Source organism: Lemur catta, chromosome 1, assembly GCF_020740605.2.
Source record: "Lemur catta isolate mLemCat1 chromosome 1, mLemCat1.pri, whole genome shotgun sequence".
In the NCBI taxonomy this organism is placed as follows: domain Eukaryota; kingdom Metazoa; phylum Chordata; class Mammalia; order Primates; family Lemuridae; genus Lemur; species Lemur catta.
The window spans coordinates 33,878,731-33,902,012 of NC_059128.1; the positions used below are offsets into that span (position 1 = coordinate 33,878,731).

General features: G+C 48.4%; 2 protein-coding genes across 8 annotated transcripts in view; one reads left to right on the forward strand and one right to left on the reverse strand.

Annotated features, from left to right (window-relative positions):
* The window catches only part of ESR2 (estrogen receptor 2), a 47,911-nt gene extending 45,597 nt beyond the window's left edge, over positions 1-2,314 (forward strand). The window contains exon 9 of one of the 2 annotated variants that reach the window (XM_045565895.1): positions 1,946-2,314. Coding sequence is in view for 1 of the 2 variants with exons in the window: in XM_045565899.1 (XP_045421855.1) it covers positions 1,932-1,953 (22 nt within the window). In the remaining variant the exon portion in view is untranslated. Of the gene's footprint in view, positions 1-1,931 lie in introns of both variants that reach the window. The other variant, XM_045565899.1, reaches the window with a different exon arrangement.
* Positions 1-23,282, reverse strand: part of SYNE2 (spectrin repeat containing nuclear envelope protein 2) — a 297,352-nt gene that overhangs the window by 1,253 nt on the left and 272,817 nt on the right. For 4 of the 6 annotated variants that reach the window (XM_045565891.1, XM_045565887.1, XM_045565875.1 and 1 more), the window contains 16 exons: positions 21,211-21,373; positions 15,326-15,513; positions 14,679-14,829; positions 14,201-14,383; positions 12,644-12,781; positions 11,726-11,920; positions 9,926-10,208; positions 9,383-9,451; positions 8,370-8,509; positions 6,485-6,587; positions 5,555-5,757; positions 4,330-4,530; positions 3,347-3,475; positions 2,096-2,287; positions 967-1,053; positions 122-171 (listed from right to left, as the gene is read on the reverse strand). In XM_045565891.1, the coding sequence (XP_045421847.1) occupies positions 122-171; positions 967-1,053; positions 2,096-2,287; positions 3,347-3,475; positions 4,330-4,530; positions 5,555-5,757; positions 6,485-6,587; positions 8,370-8,509; positions 9,383-9,451; positions 9,926-10,208; positions 11,726-11,920; positions 12,644-12,781; positions 14,201-14,383; positions 14,679-14,829; positions 15,326-15,513; positions 21,211-21,373 (2,475 nt within the window). Of the gene's footprint in view, positions 1-121; positions 172-502; positions 779-966; positions 1,054-2,095; positions 2,288-3,346; positions 3,476-4,329; positions 4,531-5,554; positions 5,758-6,484; positions 6,588-8,369; positions 8,510-9,382; positions 9,452-9,925; positions 10,209-11,725; positions 11,921-12,643; positions 12,782-14,200; positions 14,384-14,678; positions 14,830-15,325; positions 15,514-21,210; positions 21,374-23,282 lie in introns of those variants that run through there. The other 2 variants (XM_045565889.1, XM_045565883.1) reach the window with 2 other exon arrangements.

Sequence of the window (23,282 nt, forward strand, 5' to 3'; positions counted from 1 at the left end):
CAGCCCTTTCCAGGCCAGACAAAACCAGATTTTTACAAGGACCTTGACTGTGGCACAGGCAAAAGACTGGTGCAGTGGGGTGTGGAGCAGGGGGACTGTTGTGACTGTAATGCCACGTTACCTGCTCTCTGTCTCCTTCTCGCCTTCTGTAGTTCTCTCTGCTCTGAATTGCTGGATTAAAAAAAATCCAATTAGCAAATTGAAGACAGTTTAGTCTTGTGAATGATAAACATCCCTCCTTAAATTATATACTTCCCTTAGGTCATCTTCCTGTATTTTTTTTAAAAAGAGACAGGGTCTCATTCTGTCACCCAGGCTGAAGGGCAGTAGAGAGATCACAGCTCACTGTAACCTGGAATTCCTGCACTCAAGGGATTCTCCCATCTCAGCCTCCACGGTAGCTGGGCCTACAGGAACCTGCCACACCTAGTTGGTTTTTTTTTTTTAATTTTAGAGATGAGGTCTTGCTATGTTGAAGTCTCAAACTCCTGGGCTCAAGCAATCCTTCCACCTTGGCCTCCCAAAGTGCTGGGATTACAGGTGTGAGCCACTGTGCCCAGCCCCAAACTTTCGAGGTTTTGAGATTTCGAGATTAAACTCTATGAGGAAGAAAATAATAGGGTTTGTTAAACTACCGAGAGTTTCACGGTGCAGTTCAGTGATCCGATTTTGATGGAGAAATCAGGAAGCCCCTTCAACAATGTGACAAGCATTCTTGCACAACCAGCTGTGATCCCAAAGAAGAGGAACTGACTAGAAGAGGGCCTTTGAGTGAGGTCTTAAAAAGAGTATTTTAATAACATCATCATCATCATCTTTGGAGTAAGCCTCCCCACTGATCAGCAGGTTAGAGCAGATCTATGCTGTCCTGAAATGTCTAATGGGGCCTTGGAGTCTCAAGTTCCTGTCATCTGAGTAACTTTTAAAAATAAGCGGCAAAATTCTCACAGAAGGAAGGGCTCTCACCTTCGCGTGGGAAGCTGGCATGGATGCTGCTGGAGGCTGGTCCCCTGTGTCTACCTCGTCGAAGCCGGGCAGAGATGGGTCTGGGTTCTGAAATTCAGACCCCAAAGGTTCAGAGTTCAGGGAAAGAGAAGGTTCTTTTTTTTTTTTTTTTTTTGAGACAGAGTCTCACTGTGTTGCCCAGGCTAGAGTGCCGTGGCATCAGCCTAGCTCACAGCAACCTCAAACTCCTGGGCTCAAGCGATCCTCCTGCCTCCACCTCCCGAGTAGCTGGGACTACAGGCATGTGCCACCATGCCTGGCTAATTTTTTCTTTTTTTTTTTTTTTTTTTGAGACAGAGTCTCGCTCTGTTGCCCGGGCTAGAGTGAGTGCCGTGGCATCAGCCTGGCTCACAGCAACCTCAGACTCCTGGGCTTAAGCGATCCTACTGCCTCAGCCTCCCAAGTAGCTGGGACTACAGGCATGAGCCACCATGCCCGGCTAATTTTTTTGTATATATATTTTTTAGTTGGCCAGATAATTTCTTTCTATCTTTAGTAGAGACGGGGTCTCACTCTTGCTCAGGCTGGTCTCGAACTCCTGACCTTGAGCAATCCACCCGCCTCGGCCTCCCAGAGCTAGGATTACAGGCGTGAGCCACCGCGCCCGGCCTAATTTTTTCTATTTTTAGTTGTTTGGCTAATTTTTTTCTATTTATAGTAGAGACGGGGTCTCGCTCTTTCTTGCTCAGGCTGGTCTCGAACTCCTGAGCTCAAACAATCTGCCTGCCTCGGCCTCCCAGAGTGCTAGGATTACAGGTGTGAGCCACCGCGCCCGGCCAGAAGGTTCTGAAGAGTCTCGAGAGTGCAGAAATGTGCTCCATGCAGATTCTTCATGGTGCAGCTCGCCCATCCCCCGGCCTACATCTTTCTCGAGGAAGGGGCTCTTCTATCGCTCTCACCCCCTCTGTTAAATTTCACTTTAACAGAGATTTTTTTTCAGACAAATGAGAACGCGAACAAGGCAAGGTCAACCATTTGCATTAAAAACCTCAGTTGATGGTGAGCTCACCACAGGCCAGCGACACCGAGGCCGCAACGCTGCTTTCTGCTCGCGTGGAACATGACATCTAAAAGCCACAAGTGGACTCACCTGGCTCCCCTGCAAGGACATTAAATCCTGGGACACTTGTTCCAGTAACTGTTTGAGTTTCTTCTCAATAACGTGGACCTTCTCCTCAGCCTCAATGTAGTCTTCTCCTTGCCCCTTGATAAGAAGGCTGTTTGAAATCTCCTGTAAGGTATCTACTTGAGGTTGACGTTCCACTAGCTCCTTTTCCAGTTGCTGAAAATAAAAAAAGTGTGTCAAACAGTTACTTGTCAAAAGGGAAGCTGGTGCGGCCAAATGATGTCTTCTCGGTGCTGGGAGTTCTGGGACAAATGCTGGGTGGTGCTTGACTTCAGCACCTTCTTCTTCTCCTATCTGCCTGTGTCCTGCAGCCCAGTACTGTTCAGATAGCAAGGAGGTTACATCCCGCCCCTATTTTTCATTCCCTTTCACTCTGAAGACAACTGTGATGCTGGAGAGATTGGAGGAAAGAAGTGGGAGGGGGGTGGTGTGGGAAGACTAGACCCTCATCGAGGGGAACTCTCAATTAGTCGATCATTGGAGACACAGTCACAGGGGCCACATTCCAAGTGCTCAACAGCCCCATGAGCTGGCGGCTGCCACACCGGGCCATGCAGATAAGGGCGCTGCCATCATTGCAGAGCGTTCTTGCTGTTGGATGCTGCTGCTCTAGAGAGTGGGGCTTTACAAAGATTTCAGTACCAAAATAGATTTTTTAAACAATGGCCAGCACTCTGATTAAATTTAACATATTTAAAATTAAGCCACATATTACTACAAACTCATGGATGAAAATGTCACCTTGAGCACAAGTGAGAATATATAGATCTCATCTTGGTTTGTCAGCGACAAATACATGAAGACGCAACTCTCCTCCAATAAGTGAGACATTTCTATAATGGATATAGGAAACCCACACAGCTCACGGCTGCAGAGCAAACGAGCACCATCTGCCCCCTCAAGTGAGCAGTATTCACAAGGGCAAACATACTTCTAGTCAGATGGCCTTAAGTTTCTCAGGATATTACAAACACCTACGTCCCCTGTTCCTGAGTATCTCGAAGACGTCTTGCTCAGGACTGGGGCTCTTTACCCCTGCAGATCGTTATTCCTCATAACTACAAAGGGCTGCCCGAGGAGGAGGAGGGCTGATGTCACATGTCACACACACCACGACTGTTGTTCACAGAAGCACTAGGTGAGACTTCCTGAGTACTCTGACCCACTGGGGCTGACGGGCTGGTGGCAGTGGAGAGCCCGTAGGAAGAAACTTACCATGAGTTCCTTCTGACACTCCAGGAGAGCCTGGGGGTCTGCCTGTGGGTCGGTGACATGAGCCTCCTGCCTCCGGTTCTCAGCACTTGCTAACCACAGTAGCAGACTTTGACTCAACTGGTGGAAGTCCTTAAAAAACAACACACATCAGAGCATTGCCTTTTCTTAGAACTCTGGAAGGAGCGTGGTGCAGGGGAGCTCGCTGCTTCCAACCCAGCATAGTCGTGTGCTCTTGTTGCTTTATCCAGGGCATAAAAGGGCCAGATTTAAATTAAATGTCAGGGACCAAAAGCTAGGGAAAGGGAAGGCAGCGAAGGAGAGTGAGCATACTTGGTGTGCCAGCAGGAAGGGGGGCTTCAGGATGCTCTGAGTTTGCACATGAAGACCACAGACGTTACTCGACAGATCTGCTAGACTCAGCGGTGGACAGGCTGTGGTGGGCTCCCGTTCCCTAAGATGGGGTCTGAGCTCATGCAAGCTGAGCGTGTACTCACATGGCAGGGCTAGGCTAAGATTATACACACCACCTCGTCTAGACCTAAAAAGAACCCTGTGAGGGAGACACTCAAATGCTTCCCATTTTTCAGATGAGAATCCTGAGGTCTGGGAGGCCCAAAGTCACGCATCTAGTGAGTGGTGGAGCAGGGTTAAATGGCTCCTCCATTCCAGGGTCAGGTCTCTTAATCACTCTAGCAGAAGGGCAGAGAGAGGGAGTAGGGGGGCGGCATCTCGGACCCACAGGCTGCTTGCCGGAGCCCTCACTCCGAGTGGGCGCGGGCCCGGGCAGCAGAGCGGGGCCAGCACTGGGGCTCTGAGACAGCAGGTGGGCCTCTTGGGAGCGAATGGTAAAGCATGCGCGTTTCCCGACACAAGCCACATTTGGCTGTGCCAGTGCAGCCTGCCGAAGATAAAAATATCTGCTGCTCCCACCACGTGGGCCTGGCCGCGGCCGGCGGGGACAGCGGGGCGCCGAGTCAGCGTACCTGGCACTGCATGAGCGACTGCCGCAGGCCCTCTCTCCAGCTGTCCACTGCGCCCTGTGCCGCGTCCCAGCACCGGCTCAGCTGGTGGAGCCGACTTCGGAGCCCCGTGGATTCGGTGCTCTCCGTCTGCAGAAACTCCTTGCTGCTCACGTTGGCAGAGACCACTAACGCCTTGTAGGTGTCAAAGGCTTTTAATATCTCCTACCACAGAGGGAGAGGATCAGATTAGGCACTCTGAAAATAGGGACGAGGGGCTCATCTTGAACCTCGGTAGGATCGGATCTTCCACACACCCTCCCGAGCTCGCCTGTGACTGGCTGGGAAGCATCAGGTGAGGAGCCGCCGCACAAGGTCAGTGAACTTGGCCGGCCGGGCCCGGGCAGAGCCCTGCCTTCTGGTGGGCTGACGTGACCCTGCAGACCCCTGTAGCCCCTGCTCTGCAACTGGCTTGGTAACATTTCTGGACCAGATTAAAAGTCTTCCAGAGAAAATATACAGAATTATCCTGCTTTGCCCCTAGATATCCCAGAAATGTTATCCCTTAGGATAAACAGTAACCCCTGATATATTCATGCATAAGGTAAAATGAAAGTACGAATACAAAGAGTGCCTGGATACCCCAGGACTCTTGCCCTGGGTTTTAGGAGCTCAGGTTCATGCTCAGGGCACCCCCAAAGTGCAAGGGTCAAACTGTCCTTCTGCTGTGCCCGAGGCTAGTTCCAGTGGGGCCAGCGTGGATTATGTGGGTGACAAATCCCAACTGCATACAACAGGGTAACCAGGTCAGGCCACAGGACTTACCAATAGGTGAGTCTGTCCTCCCCAACCCCGGCCCTTTCAAGCAAGCCTCCACTCCTAGTCCTGCCGGGAACTGCTGCACACAGTTTGGAAGGCTGGTTTCTAGCCACCCGACAATGGCCACCAGCAACTCCATGAAAGTCTAGAGGTGCCTCGGAAGTCAGATCTTTCTAGCACTTGGGGATCTGAGCCACACTTCCCCACTGCTGCTCTGGGCTTTGGCATCGTTTGTAGATACTCTTCCGTATGAAAACAAAAATCTACATCTGTGTCCTTGCCACTTACAGAAGAGACATGGAAGAGACCGACCTCTACCATACCCCGTCTGCAAACTGCACCTACACTACTAACAGATTTGGTGTATTCGTCTAGCACAGCCCTGCATTCACATGTGGAATAATTCTTCCTCTCCACACCTCTAACTCACCTGCAGTTTCTTCACTCTGAGTCCCATTTCCTGGATATCAGAGGGGGGCTTTGCCATCTTTAACATTTCCAGCTCTGCTTCAGTATTTTTCAGCCAAGTGGTGAGGTCACTGATATCAGAGTTCAGCTGCTGCAAGTTTGGTTTTGTTCTGAATTTACTGTGAAGTTCCTGTGCTTGAATCAGTTCCCATCTGTCAAAGGCACCTGAAATAAAAAGCTGCCAACTTAAAAAGGCAATAATGCAAACAGATTTCTCTGCCTTCAGCTAATTAGGGGCCAGGGTGATAAAAAGCTGTAGGGGATGCCCCTTGCGGGAGCATCCGGGTTTGGGAGTTCTCTCTTCTCCAGGAACATGGAGTAGCACGTTTCCCCTGCTCGGATCTGAGGCCTAAACTCCCACAAAGGCTGGAATGAGGTGGGGCGTGGAGGGTGGGAAACCCAACACGTTGCCAATATGTGCTGTGCTCTCAAGTTCAGCGTTTCAGTTCACGCCGAACATTTTCAGTGTTCTCCTTTGGTCTGTGAATGATCAGGTCAATGCTACCAGCTTTACTTTAGATTTAGTTGAGTAATTACTTTTATAATTATTGAGCTGGTCTAATGAGGAGACACCTGAGACAACACTTTGATCATCTTCATGTCCAATCCTTACATAAGTCACTGAAATCATGCACTTCACCTTATAAGGCTCATCTTACCAATATTTAAAGAACAGTTTCCAAATGAAACTGAACAGCCTAGGGATTTAGTTCATAAATACAAATCAGCTGATTTGAAAATAACATTGGCAGGTATAGGGTAAGTTCAGCAGTTTTGGTGAATTATATAGTTGGTTAATTCCTAATTAATGTTCTGTTAAGCAAGGACTTAAATGCCCAACCAACCCAAAATACCATCTTTCACCCTTTCTTAACTGCCAGGTAGGCAATACCTGACTGCGGTCCTGTTCCACCGGCCAGTCTCTCCTCTTCCTGCTGTGGGCTGCCATTCAAGGCTCTTGGGCCTTCTTTGCCTGGAGGTAATAGCAGCTTTACCTGGAATGAGCCAATTTCTAAATTATTGTCTGTAAATTTTAAAGGTTATCTAAAGAACAACTAGTTTCATTTTAACACGCAAGACATAAGGAGATGGGGCCCTTTCCTTTGAAGGGTATCTTGCTCATCACACAGGGGTGCTACAGCACGTGGGTAGCGTTTACAAGTGAGCAGAGCCGGTGGCAGAACTAACATGGCAAAGGCCCAGGGAGGGGAAGCTGGAGCCACGTCAACAACAGGAGGAAAACGGCCAGTTTTAATTTGCATGCTTCCTAACATGCCTCGAATGAACCATGCAAAACAAGTTAAAAACAACTGTTGAGCTGACCAGACTGTGACTGTGCTAGCCCTTTTGCATTTTCACAGTGTTTCACAAAATTTTACTTATCCCTCCCCAACACTCTATAAGGTGGTTGCATAATCATCACCGGGAATCGGAAACACACAGAGGACAAATCCACCTCTCAGGGGCATTCATTACCAAGCATTTATTTTTCATTGCACATATTGACTTTTCTGTTATCACGGAGCTGATGAGGCTATTATCACAGGCCTTTCCAAAAATAAATGTATCCCTTTTAGAAAAGCCATGCTTTCTTTGGATTGTGTCCATATGGCCTATTCTATTTGTGTCAAAAAAAAAAACACACACAAAAAACAAACAAACAAACAAAAAAAAACAACCCAACAAAAACCCCTGCAGATTTGTGGTGACATGCCTGGCTTTAGACACGATAAAAGGGTTGAGCTTTTGAAACCGGCCAGGTGAGGAACAGGAACGTAATGGCTGGGAGAAGCCAAACTACACATGCCCAGGATGGAAAGCAAAGGGTGGGTGCAGGGGTCTCTTCCCCCCAGTCTCATTATTCCACACCACAGAGGGACAGATTGACAATGACAGCTGCTTGCTGAGCGAGAGGAAGAGTTTCCGAATTGGGCGCGGACAGCCCACTATCAAATGACTCCGATTTGACCATGTAAAGGCAGATCCGTCTCCAATCATGTAGCAATATTGTCTTCTTAATTTCAACTCTCTTGATGTTAATTCTCTGTATTGAAAATGATCTGTGCTCAACATTAAACCCTAGGCTGCCGCCAGTAGCTGCCTAGCCAGAGCAGGCCAAGAACTCCGGCCGCCCGAGGCAAACGTAGCTGAGGAGGAACAGTCACTGCTGACAACAACAACAAACCAGTACAGGAGTGACAATAATGACCACCACTTCTGAGGACCTCCTGTTACCTTTATACACATCGATCCTAACAATTAGGTAAGGTGGGTTTATCCTCAGACAGGAAAGGCTTCCAGAGGCAAGGCCAGGTGCTTAAGGCCCCATGGCGACATACTGGCAAGGCTAGGAATCAAACCCGGGTCCTCTGCAGCACACCATCCACTCTGAATAGGAAGTCAGGATTTTCTGAATACATGTGTGGTCAAAAGGTAAATACGACAAAGGTGTGGGAGCTCAGCAGCAGTTCAGGGAAGCTGGCATTTGCTTCCGCACTATGTGCACGGACAACTGACTCAACAGTAATCACTGTCACGTCACGCCAGCACACACGAAGATGGTTTGTGGCCAGGAACCGATCTCTAAATCTAGTCAGCTGTGCCAGGGTTCTAATGAACTATGGACAGCTCAGCAGAGATACTGTCACCATGAGAAAACCAACTCGAAATGTGCCCGGGGAGTGAGCATACACAGTTTACTCCAAAATCTCTCCATTTTAAACATTTTTACTACTACTCACACATTTGGGTTATATCCCAGGAGAGTCCAGACTTACATAGGGTGGTTTATAAGGGGTGCTGGAATCCGAGGGGATGGGTGCTCCATCCCTGTCACCTTCCATCTGTTTGAAGTGATGCTTGGGACAGGAAGGGCTGTCAGGAACATGCCACGAGTGGCCATCAGAAATGGATTTACCTGAAACAAAAATTAGCAAGTGACAGTCCATTCTCTCCAACCAAAGGACTCATGTTTAGTGACACAAAAAAGGTCATGGGTAACATGGCATCAGGTTACAGTATAAAAATGAGTTCTGCAGCTTTCCTTGCAAAGCATGCATGTTTGCAAAATATCAGTACGTCCCAGAAGGGAATGAAATGAGTCATGCAACTGAGTGACATTGTGCCTTCACTAGATGGGTTCACAATGGAGCACGACAAACAAGATTTGCTGTGGGATGAGTGGCGTCTGGAGCCGGGGTCTCAAGTGGTGGGGATGTTGGGCGGCAAGGCTGGGTCTGGGGGCCTCCCAGGAGTGGGGATCAGAGTGAACATCAGGAGGGACTTGGGAACCAGGGGGCTGCTGTGGCTCTCCCCCACCCCCACTGCAGAGGGCAGAGGCTAAAGCTCACAGCTGGAAAGCAAAGTTTCTTCTCCTGCAGCAAATGCAATAGCACCTCTACCCCCACCCACCCTCTCCCCAGGAGATCACCCTAAGCAAGGAAATAGTTCCAGACCAAGCCACCACAAAGAAAGCTTGGCCCATGCCAAAGGACTTCGGTTAGATGGAGGAAAAATAAAAAAAAAAATAAGGCACCATGAAAAAGTCCCTTCTGCACAGGCCTGGGGGAAGGGAGAGGGATGGCGTGGAGACCATTCTGTTGGGCGGGGTTTTGTCAGGAGCACGCGGGAATGGGTGAGCACGGCAGTGTAAATACACCATGACACGAGGACCAAGGCGCATGGTGTCCACAGAAGGCGGAGGGCAGACATGACATGGAGCAAGGTTTGGGATGCGGTGTGCGCCACAGGGTACTGCCATGTTGAGACACATGCATGGGCAGGGGCCTACCAGAAGACGCTTTCAAAGTTTTTGTGGTCATTTTAAGATATGCCTCAGGATTTTCAGGGATTTCTACATCTGAAAAAGAATAATGTCATTTTCCTCACTTGGAGGTGCCTGTAGATTAACGCTGAGTATTAAGTTAACATAGTAGGAACACTGTCAGCTGGAAGGAGAAAACTACCCTTTGCCTTTTTAAGTAAAAGGATTTTGAAAACTGGAAGGATTTTTTTCCAGCCAACTCCTGACTGTTGGAAGCAGCTGCGGGGAGCACAGGACTGGGGCCGCTTTATCTACTGATACTCCAGAGCCCTCGGTGAATAGCCGCAATGTGCAAATGTGAATTTCATTTCTTTTTTCCCTTCATGCCACCTGTAACAGGAGTGAGCCTACTCCCAGCTAAGTCAGGGGTGGGCAGGCCAGACCACAGGAAGCCACAGGTTGGGTGGGCCGCCAGCTGGACTCTGGGTCCGAGAGCTGGCCGTGTTGCTAAGGGGCTGAAAACACAGCCAAGCGGGTCAACCCCAAGGGCCGCGGGAACCGGGCCATTACCTGACAGTGCACTGTAGTACGGGCCCTCCTCTTCTTCTTCGTGAGAGGAGGAGCCCCCCACGTCACCTGTGTGGTCCCACTCCAGAGGGATGGAGTCCACGCTGACCGGGGTCTCGCAGCCAGACCGCTCGTGCCCCGGTGCCGGCGGCACTAGATGACAGAGGGACTGAGGGGACGCGGGCTCCTCGCTCTCTCCCCTTTTACGCCACGAGTCGGTCTGGATCTCTCTGGGGTCTTCCATGTCCGTTTCATTCTCAGAAGCCTCCTTTTCGTCTTCCAAGCCCTATACAGGAGTATCCAGTTTTTCGAATTAACCAAATCTTAGGATATTGCACTTATTGCCCAGCAGTTTCCGAAAATGACCACCAATAGTATTTCTAAGGTAGCTTTTTTTTTTTTTTGAGACAGAGTCTCACTCTGTTGCCTGGGCTAGAGTGCCGTGGCATCAGCCTAGCTCACAGCAACCTCAAACTCCTGGGCTCAAGCGATCCTCCTGCCTCAGCCTCCTGAGTAGCTGGGACTACAGGCATGCACCACCACGCCCAGCTAATTTTTTCTGTATATATTTTTAGCTGTCCAGATCATTTCTTTTCTATTTTTAGTAGAGACAGGGTCTCGCTCTTGCTCAGGCTGGTCTCAAACTCCTGAACTCGAGCAATCCTCCCACCTCGGCCTCCCAGAGTGCTAGGATTACAGGCGTGAGCCAACGCGCCCGGCCTAAGGTAGCTTTTAAAAGAATCGGGTTTCCAGGTCCTGTTTCTGGTTATTCTAGTTTAGACAATCTGGAGTGGGGCTTAGATTCCATATTTTCCAAAAACTTCAGCTTTATTTCCCAGGGAAAAAAGCTGAAGTTTGATAATCTGAGTTAAATAACTTTATCAAGAAGATAAGGAAATAGTGGCTAAAGTTTCATTGATGGTTAATGGCAGGTTCCTTCATGAATCAGAATATTTTTAAAAACAATGCTAGAATGTTCTGGATAAGATTCACAGCTTCAGGGACCACACACACCGGGTTCTTCCTTATCCCCCACTCTAACTGTTCAGCATCTGCATTCTGCTTGGTGCTATAACGTAATGCCTCTCTCAGTCTAGGAAAAATGACTGTATAATATTGCTATACTTCAAAATGAGAAATTAGAGGGTAATTTTTGAGGCTACGTCTGATGAAGAAATAACTACATTTGAAGCTGGCCAGTTGTAGACAAAAACAAAGAAAAAGTGACCAGTCATGCTGGTCAATGGTCATTGTTAAAGCTTGTGGCACACAAAGGCAGTGAACTTTGAAAAATGGCCCAAAATCCACCTGAGCTACCCCAGAAGGCCCTTTTTGTCAAGGAAAACATCGGAGTTGCTTTTGAAAACTGGTGTATTTAACACTTTAAAGGTGAGAACAAGGTACCAGAAAGGCACAGATATTAAAAGCTTCCAGAAACTAAGATAGAGGGAAAGGCAAACACGTTCCCAAGTTACTAACGTAATCAAAACCAGAGGAGTCGTCAATAATTCTAGGGGCACTGACACATGCCACAAAAGCCCTGTGCCAAGGAAATACATTGAAAACAGATCAGAGGAGCAAGAACTTTCAGAAATGCCATCCTTTCTACCAGGTAATGGGAACTTGTCAGTTATTGTGGTTCTATGGTAATAAACGTGAAAATAAAATTTTTCAATGTAGCTTTTTTACCAAAAAAATCAACCACAGCTAACCATTACAAGATGGATTTCCCCATTCTTTAAAAATTCAGTCAAACGTGAGCTTTGAGCCGCTCAGGAGCCCTTGGAGGCGGTGTTGCCTTACCGCGGGGCGGGAGGTCAGCCGCCGGTGGAACCGCGAGACCCTGCCGAACACCTCTTGGCAGTACCGGTGGAGCTCCTCCAACTCGTCTTCGATCAGCACGGCGTCCAGGGGCTCGCTCTTCTGAATCAGCTGCTCCCCAAACACGATGAGCTGATCAATCTTGTTGGTGTTTAATGTAATCTCCTGTTGGAAGCCCTGTTTAGAGACGAGAAAGAAAGGCCTTCAAAGAAAGAAAGTTCCCCTGAGCGTCTAGACAGCATCTGTTCCTCATAACAGGACCACAGGAAAAAGGCATCCAAACGTCATTCTTGTTTTGTCCCTTCACCTAAGTACTCCAGCCTCGCCAATTTTGACCTGAGTGACAATGAAGATTTAAGAATTTAAAATGATTGTACCTATTTTTTTTTCCTCCTCCTTCTGGGCACTGATTTTTCCAGTTAAAATAATTCTAAAAGTTTGACACGGATGGACATCTACTGTCACTGGGTGTGAGGGAGAGAATTTGTCTTACTGACACTTGGTAGAAACAGAAAATTTCCCATAATATGCCGCCAGTGGACATTTGCTTCTGGTGACACAAATTAGTTATGTTCCTTGGTGCTGCTATCTTTAGGAAGGCAGATTTCTATTTCTCAAGCTCTTGCCCAGGAGAGAATCGCAGTGGGATTAAGCTGTAATACAGGTGTCTGAAACAACAGGACAGCAGGCGGCATCTGTTCTTGGCCCCGGCAGCGACAGATACCCCTCGCCTGTGAGGAACAGTGGCCTCGCCTGTGATAATCCACTCGTGCGTAGGTGGATGCAGCCTGGCTGCTTTAGCGTTCTGGAATTCGCTCTCAGAGGTGGAACTGGCACTCGGCCGGCTCTGCCCCCATGAAGCTGTACTCTCTCAAGCGGCGCTGAGGAGGCGGCCCTTACGTTCAGCTGGCGCATCTTGTCGTCAGCGTCGCTCTCCGAGAAGTGCTCCACGTTGGTTAGCTGCAGGTCCATCTCTGTGAGCCACACCAGGATGCTCTCCCGGGTCCCCTCGAACTCCTCCCTCTGGTTGGTGAAATGCTGCAAAAGGGGAAGAAAATCACGCTCGTATCGACCGCAGAACGGGAGTTCAGGTAGACGGCAAGGTCTCCTTTGGCCACAAGGAAAGGGTGGCCCAGGACACCGCAGAAACACTGCATTCAGGAGCCTGGGACCTGGTCTTGGCTGTGTGATACCAAACAAGCCCTCCGCCTTCTCTGAGCCCTGGCACCTACGCTGGCAAATGAGGGAAGGTGAGGGAAAGGTGATTACGGCCCCTGAGGTCCTTTTGAGCATTTGAAATCCTGTCATTCTCTAGTCTAAGTCAGTGACTTCCCTCTCTCTGCCTTTGAGGAAACTTCTGAGGGGTGGGGCCGGGCCCCCTGCCTGTTTTCGCCTGTCAGTCTTTTGCAGAAGCTTTTGCTTGACAGAGGATTTTAGTATTTTCAAGATGGAAAAGCACCACTCTGAGGGTTGAGGCTGGCCTAGAGCCCTGTGCGCGTTCACCGACGTAATTCTGAATGTTTCCCCAGAGAAGGAAGACCCGGAGGAGATTTACTGCCTCCAAGGAAGGATGCCTCTCAGGTTGCCACCTCCCAGATGGGCAGCTGACTCTCAGACCCATGTATTAGCAGCACTCAGTGCCACGCGGAGCTAGACCAGTAACAGTCACATCAGCAGGAGATAAAGAACCAACGCAAGGGGGTTGTCTAGATTGCTAGAAGAGCTGGCCAGCATCTTCCTGAGAGGGTTGAAACAAACAACAAAAGCCCAGATCCTCATCTCCCTAGACTGGTTTCAAGAGTCTTCTGCCCTGAGAACAGAGCAGGGATTAAAATGACATCCTGTAGTTCCTGCCTACACTGGTCCTTTCACTTTCTACCTGGACTCACACAGGTTCACGCAGCACATCTTCTGGATTACAGACATCTAAGGTGAGTATTTCCATGCAAAAACCAAACCCAACCTACGAGGTCAGGCAGCGTGCTCCGAAACTCAGAGAATAAGCATTGTCCCCAACCTCCAACGCAGAGAGGGGACTCACGCCCTAATGTGCTTTCTCCACATCCCCCAGTGCAAGAAGCAGCGGGGCACATAAAAGCAGACAGACGGGCAAAGCCGGGCTCTGTCTGGAGGCCCCTGTGTTGCCTTCCCCAGACCCAGCGAAGCAGCGCCCCAGACTCCATGGGCAATCTGTGTGCCTACTGTCAGGGGTGACAGAACTTGTATAAAGAGATGTGTTTTGGTAACACAAATCACCTAAATGGGCTCTGCCTAAGAAGCCCCTCATGCCAATGCCTCACAGCTTCAGGTTGCTCTGTGTTGGAGAAACGTTAAGACAGCAAAGGCCTGAAACGAAACCTTCCACCCGCTGCTTTGTGTCACAGCCTGCCACTGCATATTGCGTGTCACTTCTCCCTTGCACATCTACAGGCAACCCTGGTGACGTAGAGGAGTTACTCTGAGTCTCCGCAGGATGGCCGTGACCCGCCTCTGGAGGTTGTCCCAGCGCTGGTTGCCCTCGTGGACCATCTGCTTCAGCCTGCTGGCCGTGTCCGTGCGGTTCTCCCGCGCCAGCCGCCGGTACTGCTTGTTGATGAGCTCCAGCTGCGTGAGGCGCTCGTGGATCTGCCGCTGGAAGGCCTGCGTCACAGGGGCAGCCGTCAGCGCCAGGGCGTGCAGAGAGGGCCAGGGCACCCCCTTCCAGACCCCAGGCGACCTGCTTGAGGGGGTTCATCCCCAGGGTGCGATGGCAGCAGCGGGCCACTTCACCCGTCGTGATGCTAACTCAAGAGCAGGCTTTCCAGCTCTTTGCCCAGCAGCTGGCGGCAGGCTGGGGACTGTGCAGCCCTGGCCAGCGGAAGCCGGGTCAGCAGCTCCCGCGCCTGCTGCAGGCCTGTGTACTGTCTGGAGAGCTGGGGCGGAGAGGGCTGTTTACCTCGAACCTCTTCAGCTCTTCCTTGGCGCCCGTGTACAGCACCTCCGAGGAGTTCGGGCAGGCCGCCGTCCGCTCCGCCGAGTTGAGCCAGTCCTCGAAGCGGGAATAGTCATCTAAAAACTTCTGCCACAGGCGCCACGTCTCCTCGATCCTGAAGGGAAGAGAGCCACTTGACACAAGCCATCCATGTCACCCTGTGCTCGTGTGCTGCTTTTTGTCCCTGACTGGTCCCGTTCCTGATCCCGACACCCACACTGCTGGCGGGAGAGAGCCTGTTACCCCGTCTGGAAATAACCAGGATGTTGCTACTTGTCTGTGCACCTTCCTTGTGGAGCGCCAAGCGCCCCGGGGATCCTGCTCTACAAGGTTAAAGGCAGGGCTGCCCCCACACTCCACAGCTGGGTAAACAGAGGCAACGCGACCAGCCTGCAGCTACGTCCCGAACCACGGGAGAGCTGGGGAAGACTGTACACCCGTTACATTTTTCTCGAATAATCCTTTAATAAGCACTGGTCCCCCCTACTGGGCCCTCGCTGCCAATACCCGGCACATTTCTAAGTGCAGCAAACAGTTACTGTGGCCGGGGTCAGAGGGGCACGGGGCACAGCTGACCACGCTGAAGGCGTTCAGGACAGCCCCATTCTTACTTCATGCGCCGCTCCATGGACATGGCACAGATGTTCCTCCAGCGTCTGTCCAGGCTCCTGGTGGTCTGCTGGATGGAGTCACACTCGGTCTCATTTGCACAGGCGTCCGAGTCGTGCAACAGGACGTCACAGATGTTAAACACGGACTCCACCCCTGCACTGTGTTGCTCGATGTCTCGCTGTAGATCCTACGATTACAACAGAGCAAGAAACCCCTTGAGACGGTGGTGGGGGGGTGATGGTGGCTGCCCCCTCCCCACCTCCTCCCAGCCCGGTGGGTACAGTCCCAGGCTCAGCAACACGGACCGAATCCCTGTCATCTCTGTGCAACCCTTGTGCTGTCATTGCCTGACCAAAGCCCAAACACTGGTGACATCTGGGATTAACGTGCTGAGCTACGTGAAGGGTAGGAACAGTGGCGGGAGCCCTCTGGACACTGACACGTGGCACTGCGGACCCTGTGAGAGCCACCACCCCACAGGCTCTGGGTATGCATGGGATCTAGTCCCTACCACCCAGCCCCAAAGGCCTCCAGTTTAGACTTGGTTTGGGGGATGTCTTCTTTAGAAACTGACTCAGTCTTTTTAGCAGGAGCTAAAACTTAAACAAGAGAAACTCATCCTTTTATGGGTCACAGGACTCTTGAATCTACTAAGACCTTCGTGCTGTCCTGACACACACCCCGAAGTGTCCATGCTGCCACACAGGTGTCCACGGCCTCTGCAAGACCATCCCTGGACTCCACGGGACCCAGGGAGGAATTCTGGGGTACAGACCTCGCCCCCGCAATGATGGAGTCCAGCCAAGCTTGTGGCCTGGGGAAGGGTAGGGTCTCTGGAGACTTGTACCATGAGGGTGATAGTGATGCAGGTCCCCCGTTTGGGAAAAAGAACATTTATGGAGAGAAAATGCATGGTCACAGGAAAAATGGAAAAGCTCCTTAAAAATGAATGTGGCATTTTCAGTTCTCACCAGAGAATGTTTCTTCTGCACAGCATGGGTGGGCTGGGGGGAGGGGAGAGATGAGGAGCATGTTTGTTTTGCTATTCTGGATGAGTCAGGCATCCATCCCCTGATGTCCAGATTCTGGGATATGTGACATGAGACCACACCATTAATTTTAGTATCCAAATTATATTGTGAAATAGCAAAGACAAAGCTAAATTCTAATTGCTTGATAATATACCAATTTCTGAAAATTTATGACACTTTAAATAAGCCACTATTAACTATACTAAATAGTTTCCTGGATTCAATAAAGTTCAGTTTGCAAGAGAATTACAGATGGTTTGCCACCATCTGCGGAAAGGCAGTATAAGGTTCATGCCAGGTCACCTCAACAGAATAATTTGAGATTACTATTGTATTACTAGATAGGACTAATATTTTCTTACTTTTCTTTATATAAATGCACAATTCAGATCATTCTGCGTTCGGGCTGATAAGAGAGAATAAAATGCTAACATGCCAACAGGCAGTTCCTAACACAGACCCTGAGTGAAGACGAGCACCACACAGCCGGGCGGGTGGCTCACGCCTGTAATCCCAGCACTCTGGGAGGCCGAGGCGGGCGGATCGTTTGAGCTCAGGAGTTTGAGACCAGCGTGAGCAAAAAAGAGATCCCATCTATACTAAAAAAAAAAAAAAAAAAAAAAAAATAGAAATTATCTGGCCAACTAAAAATATATACAGAAAAAATTAGCCGGGCATGATGGCACATGCCTGTAGTCCCAGCTACTCGGGAGGCTGAGGCAGTGGGATCGCTTCGGCCCAGGACTGTGAGGTTGCTGTGAGCTGGGCTGACGCCATGGCACTCTAGCCCGGGCAATAGAGTGAGACTCTGTCTCAAAAAAAAAAAAAAAAAAAGACGAGCACCACAGGGTTATATTCAGAAGAGATGTGTTTTCCACTTGGGTGCCCTGCATGCCCTGTGGGGACTGATGTGCCGGGTGATTTTGTTAAGCTCTGCAGTGCAGGCAGAACGCCTGTAGTGACGGATTGGCGGGAGTCACCCTGGAGTTGACAGATAACTAGCTTTACAGTTATTACCTGTAAATAGAATTCCAGTTTTAAGAATTCTTACTGGTTCACAGAATTGTCAGAGATTTTTCTAAAATGTACTGGTATTAATACATATCCTGTTTAACTATTAAAAACACAAATTAGGAACCCTAATACTGGAACTAAATGAGTAATAGTGACAATTTTAATGGGAAATTGCCCACGACCTCATCTGGCTCCAGTTGGGTAGGGTCTAGTTGAATAGCACAGAGAAAGTATAGTCTGTGGATAAACACGAATGCCTGTATTTCAGTGGGTTCTTTGTAGTTATCCTACATTATTTATTCAGCTTATATTGAATGAAATGGCTAAAGAAACCTGATTTAAAATACAGGGTAGATGGTAATAAGAAATGAACTCTGCAATAACTTATAAAGATCATCAACATCTTGGTTAAAAGAAAAGCTCAAACATTTTCAAAAAATTTTTTTAAAAGCCTTCTAAACCACACAATAGACTATTGATGTTGTAGTATGAACTGGTTACCTTGTACAATATAAAGTGGTGGACCACATTTTAAAATGCAAACCATTTAAGTGCTAGATAAGGAACATTTGAGAGGGGCTTGGGTGGCAAGTCAGTGGGACAGGGTGGTATTGGGAAATAGTTTAGTGGGGTTGGGGTGAGGCTGAATTGGTTCACAGGGGAGGGGGCTATTGGTAATTACAGAACAGGGGAGGGTAACTCACAATCCCCATAGAGAACCAAGAAACCAAAAACCAGACAAACTAGGAGAGATACTGAAGACTCAATGAAAGTGGTATGTGATTTAAAAGTGTCATAAAATTGCCACCACTTCCTTTGCATTTTGAAGATGATCTATACCAAGATGATCTAGGCTACAGGATTAACAAGAACACTTATTACCTTATACTTAAAGGAGTGCCACATAAGAAAGGTAAAACAAAAAGGACTCTTACCAGGCCTAATCCCTCTCCCACCAGGTCCCCAAGAACATTATAATGAGGAGCGAGGGACATCATGGCTCTTAACCACTTTGGGGGGCTGTTGGCTTTTGCAGAAGGCAATACTAGGTGATCTCATGTTTTTAGATCTTATTTTTGGAAGCAGTAAAACAATTTATTATATTTAGTTAGGGAAGGAAGCATAAATAAGGTTTTTTAAAAAAACGGCTCACAAACGATTCTTTTGTATGACGCATTTCCGTTTTCAGTGGTTTAGATGGACTATTTAAGGTCTGGGTTTAGTATAATATAAACAAATGGTAACTTTTATTCTCTTTAACAAAAATTCTAAAAAACTTTCCTCAGGACATCTGTGGAGGCAGAATAATGGCCCCCCGCAGGTGTCCAGATCCTAACCCTGGAACCTGTGAGTATGTCAGATTACATGGCAAAGGAGGATTAAGGCTGCTAATCAGCTGACCTTAAAATAGGGAGATTATCCTGGATTATCTGGGTGGGCCCCGTGTAATCCCAAGGGGCCTTAAAAGCAGAAGCGTCAGCCCGACTATGGAAGAAAGGCACAGAGATACAACGTTGACGGCTGCGATGGCTCTGAGGTCTGAGGAAGGCGGCATGAGCCAGAAATGCAGTGGCCTCCAGAAACCAGAAGGGCAAAACCCCCAGATTCTCCCTTGGTGCTTCCAGAAAGGAATGCAGCCCTGCCGAGTCCTGGATCTTGGCTCGGTGAGACCCGTTTCAGATTTCTAACCTCCAGAACTACAGATGATAAAGTTGTGTTTTCAAGTCTCTAAATTTGTGGTCATTTGTTACAACAGCTACAGAAAACTAATGCAGCATCTGACTTCTTCATGGTAATGGTAGCCCTGGACACCAACTCCATAATTTTTTCTTTTTTTGGTAACCAAGGGATAAAAATTTCATCATGATGATACTGAATTTTATAAAGAATGGACCTTCAACTAGATCGAAATTATGTACTGTTTCAGTATTAGAACAACCAAGGCCAAGAGAATGGCAGTTGCTCCGAATTGTTTGTTGTGAGGAATAAATTCCCTGCACACTTCAGATTTATAAAAAGGTAATACAATTACCAGCCTTTGCCGCATTTTGCCAATCATTCTTTAGGAAAAAATATATTGCCAGCTTCCATACATTTTACCTGAAAAAACTCACCATTCTGAGTAGTTATTTGCAAGGCCTTGTCTATGAACACACTGTTCAAAGAAATTCATCCTAGTGGATCAAACTTGCAAAAAAAAAAAAAAAAAAAAAAAGCTGATAATGTTTAGTAGCTGTGACTCTACTAAGAATGGCATTAAAATCTCTGTAGTGTCCATTAACATTCCATGATACTTATAGCAACATTCTTTTCTCCACAAAGCAAAGACAGAACCTAGATGTCCTTGTGAGAAAGACACACGTTTCTGAGGCTAAGTGGGAAAACCAGTATTTTTAATTTGGAGCGTTACTAAATCATACTAGTTTGAAAGCTAGAGAACAGGCATCATTTTAAACGGTAATTGTAACAGCACTTAAAAAAAGAGTGGGCCAGGCATGGTGGCCCACATCTGTGATCCTGACACTTTGGGAGGACAAGGTAGGAGGATCACTTGAGCCCAGGAGTTCGAGACCAGCCTGGCAACTTAGGGAGACCCCATCTGTACAAAAATTTTAAAAAATTAGCTGGCCATAGTGGGTGTGCCTGTAGTCCTAGCTACTGAGGAGGCTGAGACAGGAGGATCACTTGAGCCAGGCATTTGAGGTTGGAGTGACTTATGCTGACACTACTGTACTCTAGACTAGGCAACAGAGAAAGACACTGTCTCAAAAACAAAAACAAAAAAACTCAGAAGTAATATCAAATACTTAGCTCTATTTATGGTAGCATGAAATGTCACTTATTACCATTAAAAAGATTGACTTGAACTCAAGAGAATTTGTCATCAAAGGGTTGCCTTCTGGCCTTGAACCTGGTGAAAAAGGTTCAGCCCCCAATTTTGTCTCTAAGCACCTGTGATACGTGGCTAGGATGTGCGTGGTGAAAGTTTAATGTGAAGAAAACAGATGCGAGTCTGAGAATCATGCTGCTTATAGGGTCAAAACAGAATCTGCCCCCAAGTCTGAGAAAAACCGAGGTGAACGAAAGCTACTGAAAGAAGGAGATAAACTAATCTATTTTCTAAAAAATTAAGACAAACCCAGCCACTGCGTGTGAGAATGAGCACACGCCCATGAGCCCATGGAAGGCGCGAAAGCAGATTCAATAAACCAGCGATGTCAAAGAGCAGCTGCCAGGTTGGTGCAACGACAAACACCAGCACAGCTCAGTGGTTTCACACTGCAGAATTTCCAGGGTGGGCTCAGAGCATGTATAACTGACGATCAAAATGCACTGCGTATTGCAGCTCTTGAGAGGCTTCCTAAGCTATTGGTCCAAGCACGTGCCTTATTAATAACCTTTTGTATTTTTTTTTTTTTGTTCAAAGCTCTCTCAGACACACAGAGTATGATCCTACAAAAACATTCCTTGGTTAGAAAAGTTATTTTTCTTTCAATTTACTGCCTTCCAAAACCATATTCACAAAATACAACAAAGATCAGAGTTAAAAAAAAAAAAAAGACATAATTAAAAAACCTTAGTTGCCACAAAGATTACGGTCCAAATCTCATATTCACACTACTTCACAAAAAGCTGCGTAAAAGTTGAGAGGGGAGCAACTCGAGATGCATCCTGATACATACAAGAACACGGACAGGTGGGCAGTTTTCTCTGGAAAAAGCAAACCAGCATCATGAAACGTGAACACGCTGGAGCACACAGCAGACATGGAGACCGCCCAGGTCCACACCCGTCGTGGACACCGTGCTCTTAGAAAAGCTCCTTTCTGAGAATCCCACCTGCTGCTCGGCGAGCCTCTTCTGGATCTCCTGATCGTCGCAGACGTCATACACCACAGGCTTGGAAAGCTCGGACTCAATTCGAGCCAGCCAGGTACGAAGGTTGCTCATGTTTTTGTCCAACTGCTGAATAAAAGCAAAGGTCTCCTTCAGCTTCTTCACCCTAAACGTATTTGTAGATAAAAAAAGATGGAAAACAAAAGCCCAGCATTTAGTGGTGAGAAGAAAGTGTCAATAGGGCCTTGCAGGGTAAAACGGAATCTACGTTTTTTTGATTTTATTGTGGGAACAATTCTCATGTCACCAGATACGAGTTTTCACAGAATTTGTGCCACTTTGCAAAGCTGTTGCCTGTGTTGATTTTCAAAAGGACTGTTATAATCCACCCATGCGCGTATGGAAGTCCTAACCAACGTTCCCACGTTCCCACAGTGGGATCCCCAAGACCCAGCCCGTGTTTCTGGTGAGAAGGTGAAGAGGTGACAAGAGAAGCCATTTCTTTCAAAGTTAATAAACCACTCCTGATTTTTTCTGCCCAGTGTCTGTCTTGGATATACCTAAGACTGCAGCAGCCAGAGATCTACTCTGATAGATTAAAGATGTCACACGCGTGGTTCACTCGGTGATATTTGGCCTTCGAGGCCTCGCGCGGGGTCCTTCTCTTTGAGCAGACACAGAACATGTGCCAAACCCTGCCACTTCGGTCCGAGGGGTTGCGGATTCTGTGCACATGGAACCAGCACATGGGGACACATTACGGGGCATGTGTCAGTCACAAAGGGAGGGGCAGAGGTAACTGCACGCAAGACAGTTCTAACTGCAGCCCCCCTCGCCAGTCTGCCTGAGTCCCCACCAGCCCGACTGGGCGCGGAGCAGACGTGCAAGAACACACATGGCATTGGTACAACTTGGCGCGCTCCCTGGCACGCCGACATGCTGTCAAGGGGAAACGATGTAGCTACCGAGGGAAAACAATTTTTGTTTTTTTATAGATACCAAAATAAAATGCTTCAATAAACTACTTTCATGCAAGTCCTAAAGTAGAGTGAGGATTTGCCCAGGTGATCTGTGGGATTTTTAGTTAATCCGGGAGACTTAAAAGTAATGGCAGCAATGGGAAGTTCTCACTTGTCAGCACTCACATTGGAAGATGCTACCAGAACTGCATCCCATGGCTGAGAACACTAGAAAGGTAAGTTGGGGCACTGACCCTGACATGATGCAAACACACTGCACACCATGCCACCGTCACCTCTTACGTGACTCACAACCTCCTCCCGGCCCTCCTGCCCACTTTCGGTTCTGTAGCTGAAGTGTACGTGCTAGGAGGCAAGTCTGATCTTTGCTCAAACCCTTCAACAGTCCTCACCCTACCCTGACAAACCAGTTCCACCCTATGCTCTTTTCTGTCCCTCAAGTGCTCAGTGTCTAACCCTGCGCTCTCGGCTCCTCTTTCCTCTTTCCTGCTGGGGCTTCTACCCCCGCTCCCCGAGAGGAGCTGGGCTCCCCCCTCCTCGCGTCCTGCTGCCACTGTACCTGGCCCTCCCGCCTCGCCCCTCACTCTGTGCTGTGTGGGCATCTCTCAGACACCCGCACCCAGCAGGATGGAGACTGCGGGGCCAGGCTGCACGCGGCTTGTTTCCTTTGCATGCACAGCAATCCCCCTCACTGCCTGGGGGGCAGGAAGGTGTTGACAATCGTTTGTCAAATGAATAAATGTGGATAAGCACGTCCACTACAAGCTATGATTTAAGCAGACCACAGAGTTGTGTGATTTTTTTATATTGAACAATCAACCAAGTCAAACCCAGGGACTGACTAACAGTTCCAGTTTTATTACCAGCTACGTTTATGATTTAGGGAAAATCCTTTTATGGCAGCCCCCTTATCTCTAGTAGGCTATGCACCCCCCCCTAGCTTTAGGGGGGGTAGCAGTGTCTAGGTGAGGTTAAGACAGGAGCTCCGCAGGTGAGCAGACCTGGGGCCAAGTACCACTCTCCCATCTAAGAGCTCCGTACCCTGCAAGGTACCAAGGCTTCTGGCTCCCACGTTTCCTCACTACCCGTAGAATT